Source organism: Prenolepis imparis, unplaced genomic scaffold, assembly GCF_030444845.1.
Source record: "Prenolepis imparis isolate NDT839.2.m4 unplaced genomic scaffold, iyPreImpa1.0 SCAF_24, whole genome shotgun sequence".
Taxonomy (NCBI): Eukaryota; Metazoa; Arthropoda; class Insecta; order Hymenoptera; family Formicidae; genus Prenolepis; species Prenolepis imparis.
In genome coordinates, this window is record NW_028141182.1 from 359,429 (window position 1) to 387,427 (window position 27,999).

Here is a 27,999-nt window from a genome sequence, read left to right on the forward strand (position 1 = left end):
TGAGTCATCAATTTTGTAAGAAGTACTGCTCCGGATAGCTCAAGCCTTGGGATTGTAAGCCGCTTGAGAGGGGCTACTTTTGTTTTAGACGTGATTAAATTAGTTGTGACCTCTCCTTCGAGATTTACAACTCTGATATATACCAATGCTGCGAAGGCTTGAGTTGATGCGTCACAGAATCCATGTAGTTGAATTTGAGATTCAGGTTTAACTTCAATCCATCTCGGGATCGTAATAGCTTTCAAATCTTCTAGTTCGTTGATAAAGATAATCCAATTATCTACTATTGAAGCAAGGGTTCATCCCATCCGAGTTTATTAACCCATAAATTTTGAATTAGAATTTTAGCCTTGATTATAACTGGTGACAGGAAACCAAGGGGATCAAAAAGTTTGGCTATGATAAGATAGAGTTGACAAGATAGAGCGTTTCGTTGTCGAAGTCGTGGTAGGACGGTCCAGAACAAATTGAAAACTGTCAAGAATAGGTTGCCATTGTAAACCAAGAATAGCAACGCAAGAATCTTGATTGAAGAGAGAAAATGCGGGTTAGTTTGGTGATCAGAAGAAATATTTTTAAGAATATCTTTATCGTTGCTGGCCCATTTTTGTAATGGAAAGCCGCCCACCATGCACAAGTGATTTAGTTGTTGAATTATTTCTTGAACTCCTTTAAGTGTATCAGCTCCTCCGAAAATGTCATCGACATATCTTCCGTACTTGAGACAAGGTACTGCTAATGGGAAATTCTTGCCTTCATCTACTATTAGTTGTGAAATTGTGCGAAGGGCTAAATAAGGGGCACATGCTAATCCATAGGTAACAGTTGTCAAATCGTATGAACGCAGAGATTTTTCGAAAGTTGACCATCTTATTCGTTGAAATTTCCAATCATCAGAATGAACGTTGATTTGTCGATACATCTTTTCGATGTCGACAGAAAAGACGTATCGAAATTGTCGAAACCAAATGAGTACGTTGAATAGATCGGTTTGAAGTTTAGGACCAGTATGTAGAATCTCGTTAAGAGAGATTCCAGAGGTAGTTCGACTCGATCCATTAAAAACTATCCGTAGCTTTGTGGTAGTGCTACTTTCTCTCCAGACCCCATGATGGGGTAAATAAAAATTTGGGTAAAAAAGTTCGGTTTCCATATTTCTTAAGAGTTGCATATGTTTAAGATCTTAGTACTCTTTCATGAACTTGATGTATGCTTTTGAATACTGGGCGTTTAATTGGAGTTTAATTCGAAGAGATTCCATCACTTTTGTCGCTCGATTAAACGAATTTCCAAGAAGTTGAGGGGATTTTTTAAAGGGTAGGCGAACTACGTATCGTCCTTCTGTGTTTCGGAAATGAGTGTCCTTAAAATGTTGTTCGCACTCTTGATCTTCCGGTGAAATGCAGGACTCGCGATTTGTTGAAATCTCTTCAAGCTGCCAAAATTTTTGCAAGAGTTCATAGAGTTGAGAATCCATAGAGATGTGATAGCTTCGAGCAGGAAGAAGCGGTGACTCTGACGAGGCGGGACCAGAAATGACCCATCCAAATGACGTTAATTGCGCAATGGGAGCATCGAGTGATCCTTTTCTCAAACCTTCTTTAATGATTTGAGGATAAAAATCCGCACCGATGAGCAGGTCGATAGAACCTGTAGAACTAAATTGCGGATCAGCTAAGGATAATCCTTCAAGATGAGACCATGGCTTCTTGATGATGTGAGCTGAAGGGATCATGGTGGTTATTTTTTTAAGAATGTGAGCTGAAATTCGAAATTCCTCTGAATTATCGTACAATGAAGTAATTTTGAATGAAGATTTTCCACGTGTCTTGTTGGTTGAATTTTTTCCAATTCCAACCAACGGAATAGAGGTTTGTGAACGAGGAAGTCTTAAAGTTTGAACAGCTCTTTCAGATATCAGCGTTACTTCCGAGCCTTGATCGAGAAGTGCTCGAATCTTCATGACTCGTCCATTTTCATTTACAAGTAATACTTGTGCGGTAGCCAATAAAATACAAGGGGTAGCAGTTTGACTTAGACGAACAGAGGAGTGAAGTACTTGTGTTGGATTTGGTTTACTTGAAGTATCCTTGGAGATATTTCGATTAGCTCGCTCAGAAGAATTCTCTGCATTGGATGGATTTCTTCGGTGAAGAGTAGTATGGTGTTTTTTACCGCACTTTGTACATCGTCTGGTAGAACGACATTCGGAAACACGATGTTTTCCGAAACAATTGTAGCATAAACCATGCTTCGTGATTGAAGAGTGACGTCGCTGGGTGGTCTGCGAGTTGTATTGGGAACATCCAGTTAAAAAATGTTTAGCGGAGCAGAGAACGCACGTAGGAACAAAATGATTTGTATTATTTCTTTTTTGAGCTTGATGATGAGACTTTATTGTGTGTGGTATCTTCTTCTTAACTGGAAGATTTTGAGACTTCTCATATGCTTGGAGTGAGAGAAGACGAGTTACCAAAAATTCACAAAACTGTTTCCAAGTAGGAGGTTCCTTTGATGATCCAAGATGCTGTTCCCATACTTTAACAGACTCTGAGTCTAGCTTTTGAACTGCTAGGAAAACTAGAAAATCATCCCATTTGTCGACTGGTCGCTGTAATGTTTCCAATGTGCGATATATCTGCATCATATTTGTATAGAGATATTCTAAGTCGCTTACTGATTCTCTCGTTATCTTCTTCACAGATAGTAAAGCTTGAATAGCAGAATTTATCAGTAATCGTTTGTTCTCATAGAATGAGACAAGATCAATCCATGCCTTCTCAAAGTTATCCACAGTCAAGGCAGTATTCTTAAGAAGATGAACTGCGGTACCTGTTAAACTGGCTTTCAAATATTGAAGTTTCTCAACTGGGCTTAGCATTGTATTTCCAATAATTATGGAAGAAAATAGATCCTTGAATGACATCCATTCCGATGAAGTTCCATTGAATTTTGGTAAATTAATCCGAGGCAGTCTTGTATGATGAGACACAGTTATTTGATTTGACGCAGGTTGAGAGAGAGATTGAGTCGATGAAGTTCTCTGAATGGTGAGCTCCTCAGAATCAATATGAGCATTCATCTTGTCGATCGAGTTTAAATACTGTAGATAAGTTCGAGAGTGAACATTATCAATGAAATAAGAATGTGCATGTATTACATCCTTTTTCTCTGTAGTAAGATGACCAATCGCTATTCCAATAGCGTCATGAATGATAGAGAACTTCTCCCAATTTTCCTTCAAAGCTGTGATACGAGAATTGACCAGTCGTACAGTAATATTAGCAGGAGATATTTGATTAAAACTTTCAAATGATTGAAAGATGAGAGTACTTAATGAGAGCTGTTGCTCAATGCGATTCTCAATGTGTAAGAGTCTCATTGTGAAGATATTCAGAAATCCAAAAAATTAGAATATGTGATCTTTATCTGAACTTGCGCTTCCTGTATTATAATCTTTGAAAAAAAAAAAAAAACATGTATATATCTTTATCTATTTTTTCAATTATATTTATCTCTGTATATCCGGCTCGAAGGACCAAATGTACCGGTTGGTTGAATATAAGCATTTAATAAGACTGTATTTGATTGACAAGTATAATTTGAAATTATATTATAATCATAAATCCAGACGAAATGAGATATACATATAAAGATACATTTACAACAACTTTTCTACATATAAAATTCATAGAATGAAATATCACATTGAGATATATACATACACAATAGATCTATACATCAGCGTATAATTCAGAATCACAAACAATAGTATATGGTTTCACATTATATAAAAACAAATTATAATATGGCACACATCCTTTTTAAACAAAATAGATAAACTCAAGTGTAAGTCGAACAATACAATTATGAATTAGAGACATTAAAACGCAAATCAAATAATATAATTATACAATAAAAACCTTAAAGCGCGAATACGATTTATTTTTGAAAATGCACTTTCAGTATTTTGAGAGGGCTTAATGCACCTTTTAAATAAGTAATAAATCGATCATAAAAACATAACATACATAAAGTAACGCTGAATATTTGAAATACAATAAGTGGATGTGTGACCATTAAACATCATAAAAATAAAACATACAATGAAGACGTGTAGCGCAATTTATAAACCAAATAATAAAGAATGTTCAACTTGAATAAATGTTACAATAAAGAAATGTAGCGCAACCAATAAATCAAATTATAAAGGAATATATTAAGATGAAAAACAATTAAGATAAATAAATCAAGTATCAAAGTCAAGTAAGTTTACATATGAAAATAAGGAACAATTACGCTCCATTAAATAATAAAGAAACTGAAAATATTAAATGCGGAGCTCTTGAACAATGAATATTTAGATTAGAATTTAAAGTATGGGCTGCGGAACTACAATTAATTATTTCTAATATAAAAATAATAAGTGCGGAGACATAAAATAATTAAACATTAAAGTAAATAATAAGTACTCGTGATTTTGAATCACGGAGCACCGAGAGTTACCTGGAATTAACAGTGTTTAGAAACTTGACTGATTCAAGCCTGTATTATGAATGAAGTAATACTCGCACAATGATTCCTTGTTCAATGGATCATCCAATATGATTGTCGCATTAGCATGGTTTTGAACATCTGTCCTGGGAATGGTGCAGCATTTACAAACTTGAGAATGGCAAACCGCCTTGTATAATGGAGGGGTTTGAGAACGGCACAAGCTTCCTTTGTATGGGAGGGCCCTGAGCACGGCACAAGACCGCCTTTGTATAGGAGGGCCCTGAGAACGGCACAAGACCGCCTTGGTTTGGTAGGGCCCTGAGCACGGCACAAGCCGCCTTGGTTTGGGGGGACCCTGAGAACGGCACAAGACCGCCTTGGTACTGGAGGGCCCTGAGAACGGCACGAGACCGCCTTGGTACTGGAGGGCCCTGAGAACGGCACGAGACCGCCTTAATGATCTGTTGCAACAGAATAAACGTTTTGATAACGGTACAAAACCGTGTTATGTATTGAACAAACGTATTGAGAACGGTCCAGGACCGCCTTTGTAGAATTCTACCTTTCGATCTGTTGATGTTCGAACACCACTAGTATAACCTGAGCTCTCTCTCTCTCTCTCTCTCTCTCTCTGTCTCTGGTCCTTTCAATGGGAGGAGTCGTTGGATATTATAGGAATGGAATATTCCTTTAGAACTACGTCCGAATCGAAGGACTCGACAAGAAGAAGAAGCAGAAGAAGTGCCGATCGCCCAAACACACTATGACGACGACAGACAAATGACGGACGTTAGCGCCTCTACTGTTTCGTGTTTGGAAGGGAAACTCTCGCTGTGCCCAGTGACCGGTGCCACGCGCATGACTCGCCGCCCTGGTATTACGCGCGAGTTTTGAATCCTTGACTATTGAACACATGTATAACTTGTATTTTACTAGTTGTACAAGATATTATATGTAGGATTCAGATATTTATTCATTTAGGGTCTTTGATATATAAAATTCATTTCTGCGGTACATGTAATTTCTGTATTTTCACCTATAATGGTCGAATCTTCAAATAAAGTGTTTAGACATTAAATTGCGGCATGTACAACTTGGATCTTACTAGTGATACCAGATATTATATGTAGGATTCAGTTATTCATTAATTGAGACTGTTTGATATATAAAAATGATTTCTGCGATACATTAAATTTGTGAATTTAGACCTATATTGTTGGGATAATAAATTACGAAGATTATACATATTTTGAAAAATTATAACAATTTTACTGAACCATTCATATAAGATACTGCATTGTGAATATAGTATCTCATTTATATTAATAGATATTCATTTATTTGTTCTCAAGAATATGTAAAAATTAAGTATTGTGACCTATTTTGGTAGAATCTTGAAATAATGTCATTAGACATTAAATTGTGGCATGTACAACTTGGATCTTACTAGCTATACAAGATATAATATATAGGATTCAGTTATTTATTCATTTTGAATGTTTAATTTAGAAAAATGACTTCTGCGATACATGTAATTTATGAATTTGGACCTATATTGTTGGGATAATAAATTGCAAGGATTATACATATTTTGGAAGTATATAATAATTTTACTGAACCTTTCATATAAGATACTGCATTGTGAATATAGTATCTCATTTATATTAATAGATGACTGGAGAGAGGTAGATCGTGATTGGTCGATTTTCATTATAGCGATAACTCGGTAACGGTGCGTCCTACGAAAAAAAGACAAGATACCTTTCTCGCTTCATTGGACGAGATAAACAAAATTGTTCTCTTGTGTTTTTTCCAAGTTGCTCATCATTCTTCAACAGTCTTGCACCACCGCCAAAATTGAGAAAAAAAACAAGTTTACTCCAATCGACTCGTTATCGACAGATACGCCTTCTTCACCCACAAATATTGTTACGCTCGTATCTCGAGAACGGAGGCACCTAGCGACCTCCGCAAAGTCGCGTTCGACGCGTCTCCAAGTGTCCAAACTTTTCCCACTCCACGTCCGACCTCGTGGCTGCGCTCCTACGCGAGTTACGAGCGCTCGAATTTTTTAGCAGCCGGTAACTAGAGAGGAGGCGATCAATTTCAAGGGAACGAGGCGTCGCGAGAGTGGACGAGAGACGCCCCGCCCGCCCGCGTGTCGAGACGGAGTTTGGAAATAATTCCCCCCAACCACATAACCCCCCCCTTTTTTTTTTTTTAAAGACTGGAAATGCATTTACGCACTCATCCGGCACCCCTGAGGGGAGGTAACCGGGTTCGTGGGGGACTCACAACCTGACCACCGGTGCGGCCAGGCTGAATACCACACGGTACTAACCTCGATGTTAGTATCGATACCCTAAAACCAGTCCGTAGCCCATAGCCGAACGGGGAGACACCCGGAACCGCTATCGCATAACATCAGGTGCCTCCCCATGGCCCGACCCGTTTCCGGGCCCTTCCCGAAAGGCGGATTTCCCCCCTTCTCCAAAACCCGTGCTCTTGCGAGCTAGAGAGGAGGACCAGGCTACCAATCCTCCTCCCTTCGTCCCTGGACGACGTGCAATGGGAAAGAGAGCCCTCACTCCCTTTCCCTGCCGAACCGGACGGCGAGCCGCACAGCGACTCACTCTCACACACCAAGCATACGACAAACGCGTATGGACCAAAGACAGAGGGCGTAACCGAAAAACCAGCCACTCTCCCCCCATCGAGGGAGAGAAATGCCAGCCGCAGCCCCCATTACCACACTAAACGTCACAACGTAATACTAAAGACGGAAGGCATAACCGGACCACTCATTCCCCGTTTCCGGGAAGCAGGTAGGCCGCAGCCCACATATCAACATTAGACATCACAATAGGAACAACTCACTCGCTCAACCACGCAAAACAGGAGAGGGAGGTAGCCCGACGCTAGTCGGGTCCACCTCCATCTCCTGCGACACATTGACAGGCACACTCACACTTGGCCCCCCCATCGGGGCGCCCCGGGGCCTGCCTCCGACCCTTGGGGACGTTCTCGCATCCCCCATCGATCCGCTTGGGCGGAACGACCAGCTTGGCACAGTTGGTCGAACCCAATCTGTGCTTCGCCGGCCGCCCACGCTCCTTGCACACGACACAATGTGGAGGGGCCGCGCACGAGGCTGCTCGGTGCCCCTCCTTGTCACATCTGAAACAGCATGCAGTGCGGTCCACAGAGGAACCACACCGCGATGCCGCATGCCCAAAGCTCAGGCAGCGGAAGCACTGAATGGGCCGGCGATTCAACGGATGAACCGTCAAAGTCGTCCAGCCCACGCAGAGCCTCCGCGCCGCTGTAAGCTTTCGCGCCGCGATCGCCGGGCACCTTAACCATAAGGTCCCGGACTGAGCTTTCGGGGGAATCCGGACCTCTCCGGCCCGAATCTCCCCGACCCCGCATCCACCGACGGAGGCCACCTCTGTCAAAATCTCGTCCCTCGAGACAAAGTCGGTGACGCCCTTAAGGCGCACTTCCTCCGTCCTCGAGGGACGAGCCACGCGAACGGCTCGCGAGCCGGAAAACACCGCCGATAGACGGTCCGCCAACTCATTGGCCCGCTCCGTCGAATCCTTCCCAGGGATGGTCATCAACAGGCCTCCCGCGGCTCCTCTCCGCATCCTCATTCCCTGAATACCCAGGTCTTTTAGGCTGACACCCGCCTTTGCCTCAGATAGAACCGAGGCATAAGACGGGCGATCCTCCCTGTCACCCACTACCGTCAGCAAGACGGCTGAGGCAGAGGGCACGTGCGCAGCTCTCCCCGAGTCCCGGGCCCCTCGCGCAGAACCCGCGACAACGGAGACACCATCGGCGGTCCCACCGGGCAAACGCCCGCGTTTGGATTGCCTCTGGTTCCTCTTTTTTGACCCCCGACCCGAGGGGCATCCGCGGAACCCACCGCAACCGCAGAGGGCGCGGAGCCCCTCGAAACCGGGGCGGCACCTGCGACAGCCGCACCTCCTCCACCCGCCGAGGAAGAGGGCACGGGAGATCCTCCAAGGGGAGGAACCCCGGCCCCAGACTCCTCGACCGGACCCGGCCGCAACGCCGCCAAAACCGCTCCCACAATATCACCCCTCAGGTCATCCAGGCGACGATCAATGAGGGACGCCACTTCACCCAGCAGGGAAGACCCATCCAGATCGACCCCCGACAAAGCATCGATTCCACCCGACCTCTTGTCAGAAGGACCACCCTCCGCCGGCGAAGCAGGAGGCCTCTTCCTCGTACAAGGCACCTCCTCCGCCAGAACCTCCGCTACTTTTTCGATACCCTTCTTTGTATAAAGAAGGGCATCAATGCCCGCTCCCAGAGAGGGGAGAGTGACCCGAAGGGCCCCAAGCTCTGCTGTGAGCCGAGCGACCTCCCGCTCGAGACCCTTGATGCGTCTCCTAAGGCCCTCATTGTCGGCTCGTACTCCCTCCAATTGAGGGTCAGCCGTAACACGAAGGCGCTCCTCCATGCAGCCGAATACCTCCTCCAGCCTCGTGGATGCCACCAAAAGTTCCCTGGCGATGATGTCATCAAGACCGCCCGTAACCTCCGTCACCTTCGAGATCTGCCCCAGGAATCCCCGGGTGAGCTTACTCAACTCGACCACGGAAACCCCCGAAAGCCTCTGACGGAAAACCTCCCCAGAGGGAAGGTTCAACCGACCAACCGCAGAGAGGTCTGGACCGATCGAAGGATTCAAAACCCTCCGCAGGTCCCCAAGAAGGACCTCCTCCCTCAGGGCCACGTTAAGCCTTTCCTTGGCCCCCGCTAGGCCAGCGTAGTCCCCCGTGGTTTTCGGACGACCCTTTTTCTTAAGGCTAGGCTTACCTTGTCTTTTGGGGTAAGTCCTCCTACCCGTCAGGAGTCGTTTATCGTGAGGGGCCCAATCCGAGTCCCTCTCCGCAACTCCCGGCGAACTCCCCTTTTTAGCTGCCCTCCGCTTCATTGATGAGTCCTCCTCCATGAGCTCCAGGCTCCCTGAAGAGGAGGAAACCACTCGGGCACCCGGAGATTCGTCCTCCTCATCCTCCACTGATACATATACGGAGGCCTCCGCGATCGGGGCACCATTGGAAGGCGACGAGATCAATGGAGAGATCCCCGAGGGCTCGCCGCCACGTTCCTCGGGCTCCACCGACGCACACCGATCACTCCTCGCACAAGCGTAAGCATCCACGTCAATGGGGGTGAGAGACACCCTAAGTGTTCTCCCAGTCCCCACAGCACTCGACACCATCGCGGGAGGTGTATCACGCCCGACACTACTCCTGGCTTCGTCCGAGTCATCGCGCACAACCTCACAAGACTCACCCTCAGAGCAGACATCGCTGCTGCTACACTTCAACTGTCTCTCGGACACTTGTACTACATAGAGGACAAAACGATAGTCTTTGTGCCCTCTATCTTCCCTCGGCCATCTGAAGGACACTATCCTCGCACGACGAAGAGCCTCCACATAGGAAATCCTATGGGAGGCCCACTCACCGCGGAGAGCACTCACCTCGACGCTAAGCTCAGCCATCCTCAGCCGACGATATTCCAGGTCCCTGGCGATAGCCGTTTCCTCCGGGGATCTCGCCGCCAAATCCCCGGACGGCCCGACGTATGTTGACGACGAAGGGAGACAATACCCTCCCCCCGCCGGTTCCTGGTATCCGACCCCAGGAAAGTCTCTCTGTTCAATGTACAGTCCATGTTGTATAATGTTCATCACTGTTTTTTATCGAGGTGTCCTTCCTCTAGGAGGTTGCCTTACCGGGCTAACGGAGCCCCCTCTCCGGGATTTTTATCGAGGTTTTCCTTCCTCTACCAGCAGTGGGCCGTCTTCCGAAGAAGAAGATCCTATGAGACCCGCTAGCATCCCCTTGTTCCATCAAAGATGGAACTGTACACTCTTGGCAACCGATACAAGTATCGGGTGAGCTCTCTCACTACGGCAAAGTGGTATACGACGAGAGAGAACCACATACCCCCCTAACCTTGCGACCGACAGGCGCTCACAGCTCGAATATACCCGTTTCAGCAGCAGAGCCGAAACCTGGATCTTCCAAGGAGTGAAGCCAAGTTACCTGTAAATAAAAAGAGAGACATGTATATAGTTAGTTATAAGTTTATTTAAAATAATAGTTATAGAATTTAAAAGAAAAAAAGAATTATAATTAAAGTTATAATTAAAAAAGAGATAAAAAGTTAAATAAAGCTAAAATGTAAAATAATATAAATATTTAGAGTTAGATCAAAATAGACTTAAGTTTTGAATATTGAGTTTTGAATAAAAGAATAAGTTGTTTTTATTTTGATTAGCAAACTTTAGGTTTGATAAGATTCTAATTGTAGAGTGCGCAAGAGCAAAAGTTAATTTAGATAATAAGAGCGCAAAAGTAATAATTGATTTTGATTTAGTATCAAAAGGAAAAATAAATCCTATAGTTATTTTGAGTTGAAACATTAATTATAATATACGCACGATAGAGCGTACGAACAGAGTTTTGTAATATAATTAATTATAACCTTTATAATTAGAATAAGTTTATAATATCGCAAGAAAGCGAAATATATGAAAACAAAAATAAAAAGAAAAGAATTAGAGAACGATCCGTATGATCAGTGCGAGGTCAATAAACGAAAGTTGACGAATCGTTATAAAACTCTAATGACGTAACCCTATACATATTTAAAACACATTCCAATCACTAATTCAGTTAGGAAATGATTTTGAAAAAACGTAATGCAAAATCAACAATAAACAAGTGTCGCAAAATGAAAACACTGATTGAAAGTTATTTTATAATTTAAAACAAGCAGACAGATGCTATTCATTTTAAGTTTCATTAGAATTATGAATTGACGTTATTTTTAGTTGTGAAAATCAATCACGGTTTGAAGTCAATTACAAATATTAATTTATCAATATTATATTCAAGAAATAAATGATTGAAGTGTGTAAATATATAAATATGTATGTACAGATAGTTTTAAGCATTGTTATATAAGCGAAGCGTCCGCTAAGTACGCGAGAAGGGAAATGATGCGATTGGCTAGCGCGAGCGCGGTGGGGATGACTAGGTGACTACCCGGTGGCGAGCGCGCATTGGCGAGCGACCTGAAGGTGGGGCGCGCTGAACTACAGCCAGCGCGGAGGACACGGATTGGCCGGCGACCCAGCAGTGGGGAGACGTACTATAAGAAGCGGCGATCCGAGGATTCGAGAGCTTTAGACTCACCGACTCTCGATGCGTAAGGATCGCTCGGCGATGGGAGCTTCCGCTCACACCCTCGTACCGCGTAGAAAGAACACGTTCAGACTCGTTGACGCGAACGCGACAAAACCTGTAACGAAACGTGACGTGATATAAGTGCGAGAATTGTAACCGCGTTAATACCTACCATAGTAAAACAGCGCGAGTTAATTTAATTGAGGTTCCCTGTAATAAAACATAATTTCATTAAAATAAATATATATTCAAATATATATGACGTGTCAGTGACAATTAAAATCAAGTGTTCACTTACCTGTGATACTTACCCAATCCTAATCGGTTGAATTGACCATCCTTGTGAATGGTTGTCCTGTCGGTTCCGAATGCTACGGGCGGTGCATCGATGTCCAACGGCGACCTGAAACAGAAAAAGAAGGAAGTCTAAATCGAGGAAATAGGGAAATTGGCCCGAAGAAGGATCTTTGGCCAAAGTTGTCCATCGTTATTTATCAAACAACCAAACCTTGGTATTTCCGTTGGTTAAAATACCTGGCGACCGATGAAACTTGGCGAAACCGTTGCAACCTGGGGACTGGTGAGTGATACGTACCACGCGTTACTCTCTAAAGACCGGTCACAGTAAAATGGTGACGTTAGTATGTCTTCGTCATGGCCTTGTGCATTTGCGAGTCTTGAGTCAGACGAAAATTATGTAGTCGTGAGACATTAATCGCGAGTAGCACTAAAAATCATGGCGACCGTGACTTTCGGACTTAGAAATCTTTAGAAAAAAATCTAAATTTTATAGCAACCGTGATCTACGGACTTAAAAATCTTCGGAAAAGATTGACTGTCACAATCCGCTAATGACCGTGATAGTTGCGGAAAAAATTCCCGCGATACAAAAAAACGTAGAAATAAATGTTACACGGTAGACCACAATCCGCTGACAACCGTGATCTACGTAATAAAAAATCTTCGGAAAGATTAAAAATAAAGTAAACTCTTAACAGCCGTAAAAAGTGTTAAATAGAGTCACGCGGTAAATCACAACATCAAAATCTAATGCAAAAACCGTAAAATTCGAAACAGACAATACAAAAATGTTCTCGAATAATTAACCTAGTAACAACCGTGAAAAGTTATATGAAATACAGCATGATTAATATCGTAACAGCTTTCAAAGCGGCTTTAATGACCGTAATATTCGGAATTAGTAATATAATTTTCGAATAAATAAGACCGTAAATTCGCGAAAAATAAAAACGATTGACCGTTAACAACGTAACAGTAAGTCTTTGTGAAAGCGAAGTACGCGACATAGGTAACCGACAAAGTAGCGGCACAGCGAAAGTAAACGGATAAACATTACAAAAGCGCGGAAGCGAGATCAAAGCGAACACGTCAAATCAAAATCGCAAAATACAAAATTACATTCGATTTGAAATTTCGAATAGTAAAATAAAAGGTCGATAATAATACGAGGAAGCAAAGCATGAAACTAGTATATCTACGCGATAAGAGACGCGAAAAAACCTTATAAAAATTCTCAAAAACAATCAAGTACTGCGAAAACAGTTAAAAAAGCGTTTCAAGTATCCTAAGTACAATAGAAACGAAATATAAGTAGTTTAAACAAATATTGTCGAAAAAGATGAAAGGGAATAGCATAAAATAAATCTCGAAAAGCAGGAACACGGTTCAAAGAAGAATAGCAAAAAGCGAATAAATCTCGTAAGGTAGGATAGAACGTGAAACGCGAATAAACCTCAGTTTAGCAAAACCGCTTAGCAAAATGAGCGAGGACGAGCAAAGACCGACAAATTTCGGAAACGTAGAACACACCAAATCTACCGTTAAGATCCGGAAAAATACGCGATATGGCGGATAAAGCAAATAAACGAACGGACGAAGCGATCGGAACGCAGAGCGAACACGGCGAAAACATCCATAGACTCGATCAAATCAAAAACAAAATGGATGAAATAATGAAAGCGTTAAGCGAAATAACATACGCGAGATCGAAAAATCCATCACCCGAAACAGTGATGAGCGACGAGTCGTATAATTCGTATCCAACAAGACGTAACGTAATTAGAAATAAGGGTCTTAGACTACCACGCGATGGCTGGATTAAAAATCCCTTTGATGATCTAAAGTTTACGGGAAAAACGGATGATCTCAATCCAATGAGATTTTTGAAAAAATTCGATAATATGGCAAGATTCGAAGACGTCGACGAAATAGATCAACTTCATTTCCTTGGGAGATGTATGCGCGATCAGGCGTCAATTTGGTTCGAGATCCATGAATTCGATAATATAAATGACGCGAGAACAGAGTTCGTTAAATATTTTTGGGGCGAAAATCAGCAGGCTAAATTCAGAGAGAGGCTATACACCGGTAGATACAAGCCGAGTAAAAATCTCCGTATGGCCGATACGCATTAGACCTTGTGCGGAAAGCAAAAACGCTAGAACCGCCAATGGGGGACGCGGAAATAATTCGTTGCCTAAAACGACACTTTGAGAAAGAAATCGCGAGAGAAATCAAATTAGCATCGGTAAAAAATATCGCGGATTTCACGTTCCTATTAGAGGAAATACATGATGAACTCGAGAAAGAAACCGAGATGAAAACGCTTGAAAAACAAAACGCGAAGTCAAACGTGACTAATAAGAAAGTGCAAAAAACGGAATACGCGAAATCTAACAATTGGAAAGCGAACAGATTCCAAAAATACAATGGTAGCAAACCGAAAGCGTTACCATGGCACGATAATTTAGACGAAAGTCGTAAAAGCGCGAAAAAGAATATACCCGAGTTAGAACTTCCAGATAGCGAAAGCGAAATCGAAAACCGGAATAAGAATTCGACAAAAGCCAAGGCAAACGCGAAATACAACGCGAATAAAAATGTAGGCGAATCGAAAGGACCCGGTTGGAAGGGAGTCAACGCGATAGGGGTAAAAAATTCAAAAGTAAAATCACCCGAAGGGGGAGAAAGCGCGAAAGATAATAATGATAGCGATTTGGAAATCGAAGAGAAGCAAATCACTATAATGCGAACGCGAGAAATCATTCAAGACCTCGAAGACGAAGAGAGAAGCGAAAGAAAAAAACCGACATACGAACCGATCATTAAAGTCACAACATACACAAAATACAAATGCCCGTGAATATAAATGAAAATATTTTAACTAGCGAATTCTTTGTAGTTGAAAAACTAGCTTACCCGATGGTAATAGGCAGAGATATGCCAAGAAAATATAACGCGAACTTAATTTGGATCGAGGGAGAATTCTCGTTGAAATTCAATACTGAAAACGCGAAAAAATTTAAAATAGCTTCTATCGGAAAATCTAAATTAGAAGGGGGCGTAACACTAAAACAAATACTCGAAAAACACAAGCAGGCATTCCAACAAAAAATCGGTAGAGTCAATCACTACAAACACAGGATAGAGATGTCGGACGACAAACCTCCAACGCGTAGGACCTATCCGATACCGGAAGTGCATCGCGATAAAGTGAAAGAGTTAATAGACGAGTGGGAGAAACAAGGGATAATCGCGAAAGCGGCAACACCTTACATAAGTCCTCTCGTTGCAGTGGTAAAAAAATCAGGCGATATCCGTGTATGCCTAGACGCGCGCGAAATAAATCGTAAAATGATCGGAGACCACGCACAACCTCCAACGATAGATGAAGTGTTTAGTAAAATGGGGAATCGTAAATTCTTCACAACGCTAGATATAACACAAGTCTTCTGGCAATACCGCTAGAGAGAAGGAAAGTCGAAAATACACAGGTTTTATGATTCAAAACCAATCCTACGTTTTTAAAAGATTACCATTCGGTCTGAAAACGGCAGGGGCATCGTTCACGAGAGCGATGAAACGAGCATTAGAAGACGATGCGTTGGATTTTGTAATCGTATATCTAGACGATATTCTAATCGCGTCAAATTCACTCGAGGAACATTTGCAACACATAGATACCGTGTTAGAAAGACTAGATAAGGTAGGATTTAAAATTAATAAAAATAAATGCGAATTCCTACACAAAGAAATAAAATTTCTCAGACACACGTTCGACGAAATATCCGCGAGTATTAACGAGGACATGAGAAGTTCCGTTAAGAATTTCCCAAAACCTAAAAACAAAAAAGGAATTCAAGCTTTTCTAGGGCTAGTTAATTGGGATAGACGATTCATCAAAAATCTCGCGAGACTCACAAAACCGCTGGAAAACCTACTTAAAAAAGTCACAAAGTTTACGTGGACCGGAACGGAACAAGAAGCGTTTAATAATATAAAGGTAGCATTTGATGAAGCACCGACGCTATACCTAATAAAATCAAAAATGGATTTCGGGGTAGACGTAGACGCGTCAAAGACTGGTTTAGGCGCAAGATTATATCAATTCAATGAGTCAGAACCGGAAAAAAAGTTAACAATCGCATATGCGAGCCGTAGCTTAAAACCCGCAGAGAAAAACTATACGATAACGGAGTTAGAATGCTTAGCATTAGTATTCGCTCTTAACAAATGGCACGTTTTATTAATGGGAAGACGCGTGAAAATAAATACAGACCACAAAGCTATTCAGTTTGTGAGCTCGTGCGCGAACGCAAGCGAGCGGATAGCTAGATGGATGTCGTTCTTAATGGAGTTCGACTTGCTAATAAATCACATTCCCGGAAAGGAAAATATAACGGCAGACGCGTTATCGAGACAATTCGCGGAAAATAGCAGCGCAGCGATTAACGACAATGAATTTAAAATATACCCGGTGTTAGCACGCGATCAGCGACACGATTCAATTGCATGGATCGAAATGATTAAAAAAGCACAGCAAAACGACATTGAATTGCAACAAAAATTAGTATTACAACGCGATAGATACAAAATTAGAAATGATCTAATTAGAATAGAAAACGGACCGGAAGAGCGAATAGCATTACCGGACAAAATAGCGTGGAATCTAATAGATTCGGTTCACAAGTTCCTATTGCACTTCGGAACTGACAAAACGCTAGCATTTACAAAGAAATATTTTAAAATCGGAAATCTAGACAGATTAGTACGTGACGTAGTAGCGTCATGAGAGACGTGTTTAGCGACCAAGTATTATACCAGACCTACGCGAGGACCGGAATACTACGAGTTACCGGGAGATAAAAACAAAATTATATCAATGGATATATTTGGCCCGTTACCAAGAACATAATCGCAAAATAGATATATATTGGTTACAATGGACCAATTCTCGATGTTCGTTAAATGTTATCCGTTGACGAATCAAAAAATTGAAACGATAATCTCGAACATAGAGAACAATTATTTACGCGAAATGAACACACCCGAGACTGTCGTAACAGACAACGGCGGTCAATTTCTTACCGAACTGTGGACGCGATACGCGGAACAAGCCGGTTTCCAGGTGAGACGCACATCGCCATACAACCCGCAGTCAAATCCAGTAGAGCGCGTAATGCGTGAACTCGGACGCGTGATTAGAGCGTATTATCACGATCGACACACGATGGGACGAGATAATTCAAAGGTTCCAAGATACGATCAACAACACAAGTCACTTCAGTACAGGAGAAGTACCGACGGTTCTATATCCACAGCTGCAACCCAGCCTAACAATCGATCCAAGGTTACAACCCGAAGAACGTGAAAACGTAAATCAAGCCGAAAAAATCGAGAAAGTCAAGCGATATCTCGAAAAAAGGCAAGTGACAGAAAAAAACAAACGGATAAACATGAGGCGGCAAAAGAATTCCAACCGGAAGACAAAGTCTGGGTGAAACTTCACCGTAGATCTGATGCAAGCCGGAAAACTACTAAGAAGATACATCTGGTTTACCAAGGTCCGTACAAAGTACGACAGGTAATCAGAACCAACGCCTATTTAATAGAAACGTTAGACGGAAACGTCTAACGTTTCTATTAAATAGGCACGTACAATACAAGGCAGTTGAGACCACACAGGGATCCGATACTAAAAACGATCGACGAAGAAGATGTACCAGCGATAAATGTCATCACAGTGATACCGATCGAAAGATTAGTCGAGACACCCGGAATACTGCAAGAAAAAAGAAGAAATTCCAGTTTAGAAGGGGGCGTCGTAAACAAGAAAAATAACAACGCCGAGAAACCTGAAGAATTACCGGAATTAAAAGAAACGAAGAAATTATCCTTTTTCATCTGAGACACATCTGAAACACAAGAAAAACAATTGGGAAAATCAAGATCCAAGAGATACTTACCTGAGTCGAAAATCCATCCTGAGGGAGCGGTGACGAAGAACCCAATACCTGAAAATAAAAAGAAAGGGGATATAAATCAAATTGAATTTCAAATATCTACGGATAATAAACGTAATTCAAAAGTCAAATTTAACAAAAAATTGACGAATCAAATTTTCAATTCAGAAGAAAAGTTGTCCAAGAAGGAGGGCGAAAAACAGCTTTCAGCGACAGCGAAGATCAATCCCGATCGAGAACCTGAAAGAAAAAAGAAAATTCTAGTCAATAACAAGCGTACAATAAAAGACTACGAATTGACAAGGAATGAAGAAAAATTAACAATAATAAATAAAATTCCATTAATTGTTAATACAAGAACAAGAAACATAAGATTTGTCAACGCAGGAAGTTCAAGCGAAGACGAAAGCACTACTGCTCACGCAGGGAGCGAGAGTGGGGGTAGCGATCGAGGCGAAGAGTACGACCGAGTGGCAGACACAGTATACATTTGTCAAGCGGCCAAACAACTTGCCGAAATGAACGAGCGACTAAGAACATTAGATTAACGCGAAAAGGAACTGCGAGATCGTGTAAATCAGTTATCTGAAACATGAATGAACGCGTTTCACAGCGAATCGCGAAAAAAGGAGCGAATAAAGAGACTCGAAAAACTAGTCGAGATGCTCGAAAACGCACCTGAAGTACCTGAAGATAGTGACGGGGATGAGACTTTAACCGACCTAATACACAAGATCGATAGAAGTTCACATCGCACCGAAACTACAATTGACAAATTCATCTTTGTAAAGGAGGATGACGGCACAACAATCTCCGTGACGACCAGCACCACGGTAAGATCGAGTGCAAATCAAGAAAGAATTAAAGACAAGAACATTCGAATCACTAAAGACATCGTAGATTCGACAATAACATCAAGATGCGAAGCACCGTGGGCGACTAAGCTAATCGTATGCGAGATGAAAAACCCGAATACGGAAGTCGAAGGCGGTAGAAGAATAATCGATCTGAGAATATTATCACAAGACGAAAATCAACTCAATGTGATTCAGCAGAATGAAATTCCATCCACTTCAACAGCTGAACAAGAGATCGAAAACGACGCAAATTCGGAAGCAGTCAGATCTGACAACGACTCTGTTTCAAATTCATCGAGACAGACAGCGATTACCGAAAAAAGCAACGAAAAGAAAAAATTCGCATTGAAACCCAAACCAATTTTCAAAGACATGCAAATGGTCAAAGAAGTTCCAAGAGAATTAAGAATAATACTCGATTTCCTTGACATTGACCGAAAGAAGAGAGAGGAGACGATGCGAACACCCAAAAGAACTTCGTACACTGAGGCGCCATCCGAAGAGGAAGACGACATCATCTGCAAATTTAAAAGCGAAAAACGCAGAAAGCATTGGAGAAGAGGTAAAGGCGGTAGAATCGGCGAAAAATTTAACAAAAACGACGATGAAACGGACTTACCCGAGCTATCCAAATCGGCTGCGTCAACTTCCAAGGCATCTGACGAATCCGAAGAAGGGGGTATGCGACCGACAGGCGCTCACAGCTCGAATATTCCCGTTTCAGCAGCAGAGCCGAAACCTGGATCTTCCAAGGAGTGAAGCCAAGGTACCTTTTTTTTTTTTTTTTTACGCTGTGGGAACCATCATGGTACCCTCGCCCTCCGGGTAGAGGACGAGGGTTATGTGGGACTCCTTTTTCCTCTTGGCCGGTCCACTGGTGGATCGGTCAGGGGGCCCAAGACCTACCGCACTAAAACCACAGCGTGTGCCTGCGCTGGCGCTTACGGTGATGGTGGGGAACCAGCAATTGCATCACTTCCCGCCATCATCTGGCCCTACCTGTCCCGGGAGAGCATCTTCCCCGAGAGGAAGATACTCTCCCACGTCATCGTGCGGATCCTACCCGGTTGCGACGCAGAGGGGCACAACCTCCACGCCGCGCCCTCCCAAAAAGTTTGGGGGGCGGGGTCACGGCTCGAGTTTTTCCGTTCGAACCGCCACCCCCCGCCCCCGGAACGAGGCCCCCTCTCTCTCTAAGAGGGAAAAGAGATTCGGCCAGCGTACCGGGAGCCCTACTTCTGGGAATTCCCCCCAGAAGGGGGGGAAAACCCATCCGCAGGCAGTGGTGCCCTCTCACCGGCGCTCTAAGGCACCGGTGAGAGGGCCCCCGTCTGCCGCGTCCCTACCCGGGGAGGACCACGTGCAATGGGGCTCCTAGTGAGCCCCGGTGTGGTCCCTCCTGCCCCCGGGCCGCGGTTCCCTCCCTATCGGGATTCGACAATCGACCCGGGGGCAGCGTCGAGACCCTCCCCTGGGGGAGGAACTCGGCATGGGCGGGGGCAGACGCCGCCCGACTCCCGACCACAGGGCTTACGCCGTGCGGCTGCCAGCCGGGCGGCACCCGCCCCCGCCCTCCTTCTTGGACTGCTCCACGCTAACGTGCCTCCTCCTTCACAACCGGGCGAGGGGGGCACCGCGCCCCTCACTCAACCTCCCGTCTTCTACTCCGCCCCCTCCGGGGGGCGTCTTCTTCTCCTGCGACGGGGGGGTCCGCCTCCGCGTCCCCGCCTCGGCGGGCCGCCCCCGCCACCTCCCCATCTACCACGGGCACCTTCTGTCCCTCGCGCCCTCCCGGCCACTGACCCCCCGGGCCCGACCCGCCCCTGGCCCCCACCGCGGCGATTTCTTCGCCCAGGCAGCCAGAAGGGGTCGTCCCTCTCCTCCCGGGATTCAGGGGAGAGAGGGAGTCTCCCCCTTCTTCCCCGCCTCTCCCGCTCTCTTTCAGCCTCCTCCTTCTGCGTCATAACTTTGAAGCAGAAGGAGGAGACCGCCTCCCACGCTTCCTCGCTCCCGACCATCTTAGCAGCGATGGTCGGGAGCGCCAGATCCTCCCCGATAATTTGGACGAGGATACGGCGCTCCTCTGCCCACGCCGGACAGAATTCCAGCGTGTGCTGCGCCGTGTCCCTGTCCCCGTCACAATGATAGCACTGCGTGGTGCGCTCTTTCCCTATCTTACACAGATACTCGCCGAAACAACCATGTCCGGCGAATATCTGTGTAAGGTGGTACGACATCCGTCCGTGAGGCCTATCCACCCACTCTTTCATTATAGGCCTCACGGCCCCGACGACTCTCTCTCCCGAGTTGGATGGGGGGATGTTCTCCAGCCAATCCCCTCATTCCTCTAGCATTTGTCGTCGGGTTTGCGCTCCGACTATGCCTCGGGCCCTCTTAGTTATTTTGAACCCCATCCCACGGAGTTCTCTTATTCTTTCATACGCCCTCTTGTAGGCGTATGCCTGGAGCTCCATGGGAGGTAGTCCAGCGAGGGTCGAGGCCGCTGCATGCGACACCGTCCTGTAACCGCGGACGACGCGGTTGGCCATTCTCCTCTGGATCCGGTGAAGTATATCCCGGATCCGTCTCCTGGCCACCGCCTCGCCCGCCCATACCGGTGACCCGTAAAGAGTCACAGAGTTGACAATTGCCGCATACAACCTGCGCACCCGGTCGTCCGGCCCGCCAAGATTGGGCAGCAGGCGGCTAAGTGCCGCCGCTACCTCACTGGCCCTTTCTTCCAGACGACCGAAGTGCGCGTCGAAGTGCCATTTGCCGTCCAGCCAGAGCCCCAAGTATTTGATACTCGGCCCCAGCTGAACGGGGATGCCGTCCACGATGACATGAGCCTTTGGTGGCTTCCCACCTGGGAGCCATCATGGAAAAAGATGGCCTCCGTTTTATGGGGAGCCACCTTAAGGCCCAGTTCCCTAATTGCACGCACCACGCAGGCCACCGCGAGATTCGCCTTCCCTCTTGATTCCCCCCTGCCAGGACTATCGTGTCGTCCGCATAGCAGACGACTCGACAGCCGGGGGGAGGGCAGAACGAAGCACTGTGTCATAGGTGATGTCCCACAACAGCGGGCTCAAAACTGACCCCTGTGGGACACCACACGACACTTGCCTTCCGCATTTGGTACCGGCTTTGTTCCGGTACTCCAGGCTCCGGTCCCGGAAGTAGGCATTAATGACCTCCACGAGATATTGTGGGACGCCATGGTCTATTAAGGCGCCCCTCACCTTTCCCCAGGGCAGGGTGTTGAAGGCGTTTGTAATGTCTAGTGCAACGCCGACAACTACCCTGCCCTCTTCAGCCTCGGATTCCGCGAACTGACGAACGTGTAGGATCGCGTCCGTCGTTGATCTGTGTTCGCGGAATCCGAACTGGTCCTCGTGGAGGTCAGGCCCCACTTCCCTCATCTGCCTGACGACTCGGTCGGCTATGATCCTTTCGAAAATTTTGCCGACCTCGTCGAGCAGGCAAATGGGCCTGTATGCGGAAGGCGCTCCGTCCGTTCTGGGATAAGGACCAGATTGGCCTTACCCCAGACTGGGGGGAACTCACCCGACTTGAGACAGTCGGTTAGCAGCCGTCGTATTGGTCCAGACAAGTGCTTCAAGACGTATAGCCAGACCCTTCCGGGGATGCCTTCAGGCCCCGGGGCTTTGTTTCCCCGGGTCCTAAGCCTTTTGGCAACCCCGGCCAACTCAGCATTGGACACCTCGTACTCCTCTTCCCACGCGACGGGCTCCCTAACGTATAGCTCGGGAACCCTGTCGCAGTGAAGAGGTTCTCTAAGATGTTTTCCAGCACTTCGGCGTCCAATGCCTCCGTCACGGGAGGCGTCCATCTCCGCAGCTTTCTCATGACTGCCTTATATGGACGCCCCCAAGGGCCGGCATTGAGGCATGGAGTTGCTCGTCCCAGGACCTCGCCTTCGACGCTCTGATGGCGGCGCTCAGAGCGTTACGGGCTTCTCTGTAACGCTCCAGCGCCCCTACCATGCCCTCGTCATCGTTGCCCAGGCCTCTTCCTCTCAACCTCCTATAGCGGCGTTTGGCCTGGACGGAGGCGCGTCTTAAATCCGCGATCTCCTCCGTCCACCAATACGCCGCCCTTTGAGGCCTCGGTTTGGCTCGGGCCATGGAGACGTTACACGCGTTCTCCATGGCCTCCCCGAGCCATGCCACCTGGTCTTTTATTTCTTGTGGTGCTATTGCACCAGACCAGGTGGCCGAGAGCATGGCTGCCACCAGCTTGTCCGGATCCAATTAAGCAAGGGCCCACCGTTTGGGTAGGTCCCCCCCTTGGGCGCGGTTCAGCACCCCCCAGCGGTTGATGTCGACTCTCATCCGAATATATAAATGGTCAGAGAGGGTCTCTTCGTTCATCACCCGCCAGTCCCTAATCCTGTCCGCCGCAGCGGGAGATGCCCATGTCAAGTCAATGATGGACTCCCCCTGCGGCCGGACGAGGGTGCTTCTCGACCCCTGATTTACTATGCAGAGGCCGAGAACCGCTGCCCATTCTTCTAAGACCCCGCCTTTTCGGTCCGTACGCCGGGAACCCCAATGCCTAGACTTGGCATTAAAGTCCCCGGCAACCACAATTGGTTCGGGGAGTCTCCTCTGGACGACGAGAGATATCTCGTCGAGGATATCCCCGAACGTGGCGAGGTCTATACTGGGGGGTATAACACCCAATCACCCACAGTGGGCCCCACTCGACGGCTACGAATCCTCGTCCCCTTCCGATTTTAGTGCACGGAGGGGAACCGATCTCCTGTCTCCAGGTGATCGCGACCGAGCCCGCATCGCAACTTGCCAAGCACGGGTTGTCCGGTGGTACGCGATACAAGCCAAGGTACCTGTAAATAAAAAGAGAGACATGTATATAGTTAGTTATAAGTTTATTTAAAATAATAGTTATAGAGTTTAAAAGAAAAAAAGAATTATAATTAAAATTATAATTGAAAAAGGAATAAAAAGTTAAATAAAGTTAAAATGTAAAATAATATAAATATTTAGAGTTAGATCAAAATAGACTTAAGTTTTGAATGTTGAGTTTTGAATAAAAGAATAAGTTGTTATTATTTTGGTTAACAAACTTTAGGTTTGATAAGATTCTAATTATAGAATGCGCAAGAGTAAAAGTTAATTGAAATAATAAGAGCGCAAAAGTAATAATTGATTTTGATTTAGAATCAAAAGGAGAAATGAATCCTATAATTATTTTGAGTTGAAACATTAATTATGATATACGCACGACAGAGCGTACGAACAGAGGTTTATAATATAATTAATAATAATCTTTTAATAATTAGAATAAGTTTATAATATTGCAAGAAAATGGAATATATGAAAACAAAATAAAAAGAAAAGAATTAGAGAACGATCCGTATGATCAGTGCGAGGTCAATAAACGAAAGTTGACGAATTGTTATAAAACTCTAAAGACGTAACCCTATAAATATTTGAAACACATTCCAATCATTAATTCAGTCAGGAAATTATTTTGAATTAACGTAATGCAAAATCAGCAATAAACAAGTGTCGAAAAATGAAGACACTGATTGAAAGTTATTTTATAATTTAAAACAAGCAGACAGATGCTATTCATTTTTAGTTTCATTAGAATTATTAATTGACGTTATTTTTAGTTGTGAAAATCAATCACGGTATGAAGTCAATTAACAATATTAATTTATCAACATTATGTTTAAGAAATAAATGATTGAAGTGTGTAAATATATAAATATGGATGTACAGATAATTTTAAGTATTGTAATATACGCGAAGCGTCCGCTAAGTACGCGAGAAGGGAAATGATGCGATTGGCTAGCGCGAGCGCGGTGGGGATGACTAGGTGACTACTCGGCGGCGAGCGCGGACCATAACGAGAGGCCCGACGCGCTATTGGCGCGCTGAACTACAGCCAGCGCGGAGGACACGGATTGGCCGGCGACCCAGCAGTGGGGAGACGTACTATAAGAAGCGGCGATCCGAGGACTCGAGAGCTTTAGACTCTTCAACTCCCGACGCGTAAGGATCGCTCGGCGATGGGGGCTTCCGCTCACACCCTCGTACCGCGTACAAAGAACACGTTCAGACTCGTTGACGCGAACGCGACAAAACCTGTAACGAAACGTGAAGGAATATAAGTGCGAGAATTGTAACCGCGTTAATACCTGCCACAGTAAAACAGCGCGAGTTGATTTAATTGAGATTCCCTGTAATAACACATTATTTCATTAAAATAAATATATATTCATATATATATAACGTGTCAGTGACAATAAAAATCAAGTGTTCACTTACCTGTGATACTTACCCAATCCTAATCGGTTGAGTTGACCACCCTGTGAATGGTTGTCCTGTCGATGATTCCGGATCCTACGGGCGGTGCATCGATGTCCAACGGCGACCTGAAACAGAAAAAGAAGGAAGTCTAAATCGAGGAAATAGGGAAATTGGCCCGAAGAAGGATCTTTGGCCAAAGTTGTCCATCGTTACTTACCAAACAACCAAACCTTGGTATTACCATTGGTTAAAATACCTGGCGACCGACGAAACTTGGCGAAAGCGTTGCAACCTGGGGACTGGTGAGTGATACGTATTACGCGTTACTCTCTAAAGACCGGTCACAGTAAAATGGTGACATTAGTATGTCTTTGTCGCGGCCTTCTGCATTTGCGAGTCTTGAGTCAGACGAAATTTATGTAGTCGTGAGACATTAATCGTGAATAGCAGTAAACTTTTTGGCGACCGTGACTACGGACTTAAAAATCTTCGGAAAAGATTCACTGTCACAATCCCACAGCAGTAAATCCCGTGGCGACCGTGACAGCCAGCTTTTAAGAGAAGCTGGACAAAAAAGATTACCAACATTGGTAACCGTAACTCAAAATCTTCGGAAAAGAATAGCCATAGCAATAAATCTTTTGGCAAACGTGATTTTCGGACTTAGAAATCTTTAGAAAAGATCTAAATATTATAGCAACCGAGATCTACGTAATAAAAAATCTTCGGAAAGATTAAAAATAAAGTAAACTCTTAACAGCCGTAAAAAGTGTTAAATAGAGTCACGCGGTAGATCATAACATCAAAATCTGATGGAAAAACCGTAAAATTCGAAACAGACAATACAAAAATGTTCTCGAATAATTAACCTAGTAACAACCGTGAAAAGTTATATGAAATACAGCATGATTAATATCGTAACAGCTTTCAAAGCGGCTTTAATGACCGTAATATTCGGAATTAGTAATATAATTTTCGAATAAATAAGACCGTAAATTCGCGAAAAATAAAAACGATTGACCGTTAACAACGTAACAGTAAGTCTTTGTGAAAGCGAAGTACGCGACATAGGTAACCGACAAAGTAGCGGCACAGCGAAAGTAAACGGATAAACATTACAAAAGCGCGGAAGCGAGATCAAAGCGAACACGTCAAATCAAAATCGCAAAATACAAAATTACATTCGATTTGAAATTTCGAATAGTAAAATAAAAGGTCGATAATAATACGAGGAAGCAAAGCATGAAACTAGTATATCTACGCGATAAGAGACGCGAAAAAAGCTTATAAAAATTCTCAAAAACAATCAAGTACTGCGAAAACAGTTAAAAAAGCGTTTCAAGTATCCTAAGTACAATAGAAACGAAATATAAGTAGTTTAAACAAATATTGTCGAAAAAGATGAAAGGGAATAGCATAAAATAAATCTCAAAAAGCAGGAACACTGTTCGAAAAGGAATAGCAAAAAGCGAATAAATCTCGTAAGGTAGGATAGAACGTGAAACGCGAATAAACCTCAGTTTTTCAAAACCGCTTAGCAAAATGAGCGAGGACGAGCAAAGACCGACAAATTTCGGAAAACTAGAACACACACCTAATCTACCGTTAAGATCCGGAAAAATACGCGATATGGCGGATAAAGCGAATAAACGAACGGACGAAGCGATCGGAATGCAAAGCGAACACGGCGAAAACATCCATAGACTCGATCAAATCGAAAATAAAATGAATGAAATAATGAAAGCGTTAAGCGAAATAACATACGCGAGATCGAAAAATCCATCACCCGAAACTGTGATGAGCGACGAGTCATATAATTCGTATCCAACTAGACGTAACGTAATTAGAAATCAGAGTCTTAGACTACCACGCGGTGGCTGGATTAAAAATCCCTTTGATGATCTAAAGTTTACGGGAAAAACGGATGATCTCAATCCTATGAGATTTTTGAAAAAATTCGATAATGTGGCAAGATTCGAAGACGTCGACGAAATAGATCAACTTCATTTCATTGGGAGATGTATGCGCGATCAGGCGTCAATTTGGTTCGAGATCCACGAATTCGATAATATAAATGACGCGAAAACAGAGTTCGTTAAATATTATTGGGGCGAAAATCAGCAGGCTAAATTCAGAGAAAGGCTATACACCGGTAGGTACAAGCCAAGTAAAAATCTCCGTATGGCCGATTACGCATTAGACCTAGCGCGGAAAGCAAAAACGCGAGAACCGCCAATGGGGGACGCGGAAATAATTCGTTGCCTAAAACGACACTTTGAAAAAGAAGTCGCGAGAGAAATCAAATTAGCATCGGTAAAAAATATCGCAGATTTCACGTTCCTATTAGAGGAAATACACGATGAACGCGAGAAAGAAACCGAGATGAAAACGCGTGAAAAACAAAACGCGAAGTCAAATGTGACTAATAAAAAAGTGCAAAAAACGGAATACGCGAAATCTAACAACTGGAAAGCGAACAGATTCCAAAAATACGATGATAGCAAACCGAAAGCGTTACCATGGCACGATAATTTAGACGAAAGTCGTAAAAGCGCGAGAAAGGATAAACCCGAGTTAGTACTTCCAGATAGCGAAAGCGAAATCGAAAACCGGAATAAAAATTCGACAAAAGCCAAGGCAAACGCGAAATACAACACGAATAAAAATGCAGGTGAATCGAAAGGACCCGGTAGGAAGGGAGTCAACGCGATAGGGGTAAAAAATTCAATAGTAAAATCACCCGAAGGGGGAGAAAGCGCGAAAGAAAATAATGATAGCGATTCGGAAATCGAAGAGAAGCAAATCACGATAATGCGAACGCGAGAAATCATTCAAGACCTCG

The 27,999-nt window shown here is 44.3% G+C and overlaps 1 protein-coding gene across 1 annotated transcript; it reads right to left on the bottom strand.

The window, feature by feature from the left end:
- Nucleotides 1-1,183: 1,183 nt before the first annotated feature.
- LOC145946859 (uncharacterized) lies at nucleotides 1,184-3,382 on the bottom strand. The gene has a single exon (XM_083056609.1). It carries the CDS (start codon nucleotides 3,380-3,382, stop codon nucleotides 1,184-1,186), a length of 2,199 nt encoding a protein of 732 aa, XP_082912735.1.
- Nucleotides 3,383-27,999: the final 24,617 nt, after the last annotated feature.